At 38.3% G+C, this 4,267-nt stretch overlaps 1 protein-coding gene across 1 annotated transcript; it reads left to right on the top strand.

The window, feature by feature from the left end:
* The first annotated feature begins 1,489 nt into the window (after nt 1-1,489).
* LOC142469256 (cocaine- and amphetamine-regulated transcript protein-like) lies at nt 1,490-3,878 on the top strand. Its single transcript, XM_075576201.1, has 3 exons — nt 1,490-1,750; nt 2,457-2,540; nt 3,547-3,878. The coding sequence occupies exons 1-3, from the start codon at nt 1,598-1,600 to the stop codon at nt 3,652-3,654; spliced, it is 345 nt and encodes a 114-aa protein (XP_075432316.1). The 5' UTR covers nt 1,490-1,597; the 3' UTR covers nt 3,655-3,878.
* The last annotated feature ends 389 nt before the right edge of the window (nt 3,879-4,267 follow it).

Genomic DNA, 4,267 nt, shown 5'->3' with positions numbered 1-4,267 from the left:
TATAAATGTGTAAAAATCCTGATTGGGTGACTGCCTTTCAGTTTAAATTAATCCCTCAGTCAGTGTAACTCAGCAGCTACAATGTATCCTCATTTTACTAATAACATTATCTATTGCTACAGTTTACAGCTCAAACTGGCAACATATTAGCACAAACAGGAATGTGTTGCTTGTGAGATGGGCTAAAACCTGCTATAGAAATCAAAGGATGGTTTAAAACTCATTAAAAATTGCATCAATAGTTGAATAATAATTTTAAAAAATACATTAATTATCTAATACTACAGAACTGATTTATTTAAAAAAAACATATTTCACATGTTTTGCTACTTTTTCATAAAAACTTGCTCAATACAAGATTTATTATAATCTGTAAACAAATAATAAAGAGTATATAAAACTCAATCTGAAATTTGAGTGTAAATTGCAAATTTCATCTTATTTCTTCCCAAAACAATAAGTGAATGACATGTGAAAATGACACAGAATACAAATAAGTTGTCTCGGTCAGTGTGTTCAAACTGCATATATGTTGCACTCACATGTACTGCAAGGCTGGATAAATCTCTTAAACTCTGAATTACACTAGGGCACTTAGTGATACAAAATGGGATACTAGTGCCAATGGCCCATGTGCTGTAGAAAAAGAGTCAGTTCTTGAGGTGATACCCAATAGTTTATATAAATAACCTCCAGTGCCAATGAACTTGAAGCTCAATAATGTGCAATACTTTGCAGGTGATGAAGAGGTGTAGATTTTAAACTGGTAGAAAATGGGAGATACTGTTATCAGATTAAGCAAGTTACCCTACTACAAATCTATGTGTATATAGAGCCCCCTCTCATAGTGTATTATACAGGGATATAGCAAAAAAGAAACATGGGAAGGAGGTTGATCCAGGGAGAAATCTGATTGGTGTTACTGGAGTCAGGAAGGAATGTGTTTGTCTCCTTATGAGACAGTATTGGATGATGTTTCACTGGGGTTTGTGTTTGCCTTCCTCTGGATCAAAATACTGTAAACACAAATACAGGATAAGTATCCCTCCTCTAAATTTAACATAGATTAAACACAATGGACATATGTCTTTTACCAACCTCATCTACTAAGTAACTATGTATTAAAATGTTTAATCCTAAAAACGGAATAGAAGTACAAATATAAAGTGCATGTACAGGACACAATACTTATACACTATACATATCTTTATGAGAAACAAGAGTACAACAGAATAAAATGAAACGTCCCTATAGACACACTTTGCCTTGTTATACTAAGTTGGTATGAAAGCTGGGAGAGGGCACGTACGTCTTTCTTGCCCTCTGTGCCATGCTTCTATTGCCCTAGGGATGCTTGATAGATTGTCTCACCCTGTAGCTTAGATAAGGAGCTCAATGATTTCTGCTTCTTCCCCCCACGCTGCTTGTTGGCGTCACTATGGGAGGAGTAGGTAAAAAAAATAACAAAACAGCTCCTGGTTGAAGAGATAAATAGAGCGAGTTAAGAAGCGATAACAAACCCAACAAAGCTGTGTCCTGCTCATTGAATCAACAGCCTCTCTTCCAGTTGCCAGTTCACTGCTGGTCTTTCAGAACCATGGATAGCTGTAGGCTGCGCGTTCTTGCTTTGAGCAGCTGCTTGCTGTTAATTGCTGCGGTCTGCGGGCAGGAGGACAGCTCAGACCTGGAGACCAGGGCACTAAGAGACTTCTATCCCAAGGACTCTGTCCCCTCTAGTGAGAAGGAGTTGGTAAGTGAGTCCTTTATATCTAGCAGGGAACTTATTGAGCACCAATTATTGTTGATGTAATGTTCACTGTACATGCTAAAACTGAACTTAATTTGGTTGTGTAGTGTAATGTGTATTGTGAGTAGAATAGTTCCAGAAAGACGAGGGAGTGGAGAATGTCAATATCGTTATGCAAAAAAAATACAAATGAAAAGTTCATGCAATATTTTTCAATTTTTGTGTCATTCCATATTTTTCATTTTTTCTGACATACCACACTTGATTTGCGTCACATGTTTTATTCACTTTGTTATTTTTTCACTTTGATATGCACATATTATCACTTTAATAGTGATTTTCACTCTATTATCACGTTAAGTGTTTCACTGATACTAATTATTTATACCACCTATTTTGTGGTACTGTGTTCACTATTTATATGCACTAATTAGAAGTATATATACACTGTGACTTGGCTGTTAGAAAGCGCCATCCTAGACACTTTTGTCTTGCATTATTGTGAGTGGAAATCAAGAAGATGAGTGACCCTCACTAAAGTAATAGTCATATTTAGGCTGTCTTTTTTCTATACTTGGATATTGTGCAAATGTTTAGTTTTATGGCTGGGTGTCAAATACATCATGAGGTACTTCAATATGTAAGCTGCATATTCAGTAACCAGAGCCATAATAAAGGGCAAATAAAACCAAACTGTGTGTTTGTGTAGCTTGGAGCTCTGCAGGAGGTCTTGGAGAAGTTGCAGAGTAAACGAGTCCCATCCTGGGAAAAGAAGTTCGGCCAAGTTCCAGTGGTGAGTAAATAAATGCAGTATGCTGAGATGTCCCTGACTAGCTGATGTTCAAGTAGATACCACAGTCACACACATTCTCTCTCTCTCTCTCTCTCTCTCTCTCTCTCTCTCTCTCTCTCTCTCTCTCTCTCTCTCTCTCTCTCTCTCTCTCTCTCTCTCTCTCTCTCTCTCTCTCTCTCTCTCTCTCTCTCTCTCTCTCTCTCTCTCTCTCTCTCTCTCTCTCTCTCTCTCTCTCTCTCTCCCCCCTCTCCCTCTCCCTCTCCCTCTCCCCCTCTCTCTCTCTCTCTCTCTCTCTCTCTCTCTCTCTCTCTCTCTCATGATGTGTGTGTGTACAAGTTGTGTTACATACTGTGATGGTTGTGTAGTAGCTAAAATGAACATTCTAACTGCCCTTGTTAAAGGAAAATCTGTTCTTCAATATACTGTTTATTTTAAAAGTATGGACGTTCTTACTCTATGGAAAGCATGGACACTGAGAATTAATAGAGGAGGTAGTCAGAGTTGTACAATTCTTTGCAAAGGAAGCGCTTTGTTGCTTTGTATAACCCATTCAGGGCCAGTGACATTTTGAATGTGCTGTATGGAGTGTATAGTGTGATAGCTTCTGTACAAATGTATGGCGACACAATTAGGGTTAATGTATATCTCCTAATAGCATCCCATTGCCTGGTAACTAATTTGTAACAGTATTTTGATGAACATTGTGGGGTTTATGTATCAAGGCAAAAGTGAAGAAATGATGGGGTAAATTGGCCAGGTGTATCAAACAATGACATCTTATTATTCTCAATAAGATCTTTATCTTTGATACATCTGGTGCATTGTTTTGCCCAATAATTGCTCCACTTATCCCGTCATACATGGACCCAAATGTGTCCAAAATATGTTGTACATATCCCAATGTATAGTCTGGCTGCATTCATTACTTTTGTTGGGGTGTTTACTGGTGTTTGCTTGACTTAGTTTTGAGTGTGAGTTCCTAACACGTTTACCCTATATTTTTCAGTGTGATGTTGGGGAGCAATGCGCTGTTAGGAAGGCGTCCAGAATTGGTAAACTATGTAACTGTCCCAGAGGCGCTGAATGCAACTTCTTCCTCCTAAAATGTTTATAAATGAAAAGAAGTCACCAAGTTCACCAATGGGGGCCTCCCCGATGTGCACCAACAGAAGAACCAAAAAGAGGACATGAGTGATTAAGCGGATAATCCATGAATTATTTTTAGACTCCTAAAGTGGTTTATACCATACGCTCTGTTTAATGTACTCTTCTTGTGCGTCTTGTTGTAGAGTTTGCACAGTCGTGCCCATAAAGAAAATAAAAAGAAATACTCTCTTTTGTAAAGTAGTCTTTTTCATCAGGAATCCTATAAACAAGAGAATCAAACAATATGTGTGTATGTGTGTATGTCTATCTTTATTTATATAGTGCCATTAATGTACATAGCGCTTCACAGTAGTAATACATGTGACATAATCATATAAATAACAAATAATACAAATAACACATTAATGGGAATAATCGCTTGAGACATTAAAGTAACATTAGGAAAAGGAGTCCCTGTCCCGAAGAGCTTACAATCTAAGTAGTAAGTAGGAAGTACGTACATAGACAGTAGGAGGGTGTTCTGGTAAGTGTGTCTGCAAGGGGCCAAGGTCGATGTGTGACATGTACGGCAGCGGTGCGCAAACTGTGGGGCGCGACCCCCAGGGGGGGCGCGACACTGC

The sequence above is a fragment of the Ascaphus truei genome, chromosome 18, assembly GCF_040206685.1.
Source record: "Ascaphus truei isolate aAscTru1 chromosome 18, aAscTru1.hap1, whole genome shotgun sequence".
NCBI classification, from domain to species: Eukaryota; Metazoa; Chordata; class Amphibia; order Anura; family Ascaphidae; genus Ascaphus; species Ascaphus truei.
This window is presented reverse-complemented; position numbering and strand designations above follow the sequence as displayed.

Coding starts and splice junctions, on each gene's coding strand:
- LOC142469256 (XM_075576201.1), top strand. CDS start 1,598: ATGGATAGCTGTAGGCTGCGCGTTCTTGCTTTGAGCAGCTGCTTGCTG. Junction 1,751..2,456: donor CCTCTAGTGAGAAGGAGTTG/GTAAGTGAGTCC, acceptor GTGTTTGTGTAG/CTTGGAGCTCTGCAGGAGGT. Junction 2,541..3,546: donor AGTTCGGCCAAGTTCCAGTG/GTGAGTAAATAA, acceptor TATATTTTTCAG/TGTGATGTTGGGGAGCAATG.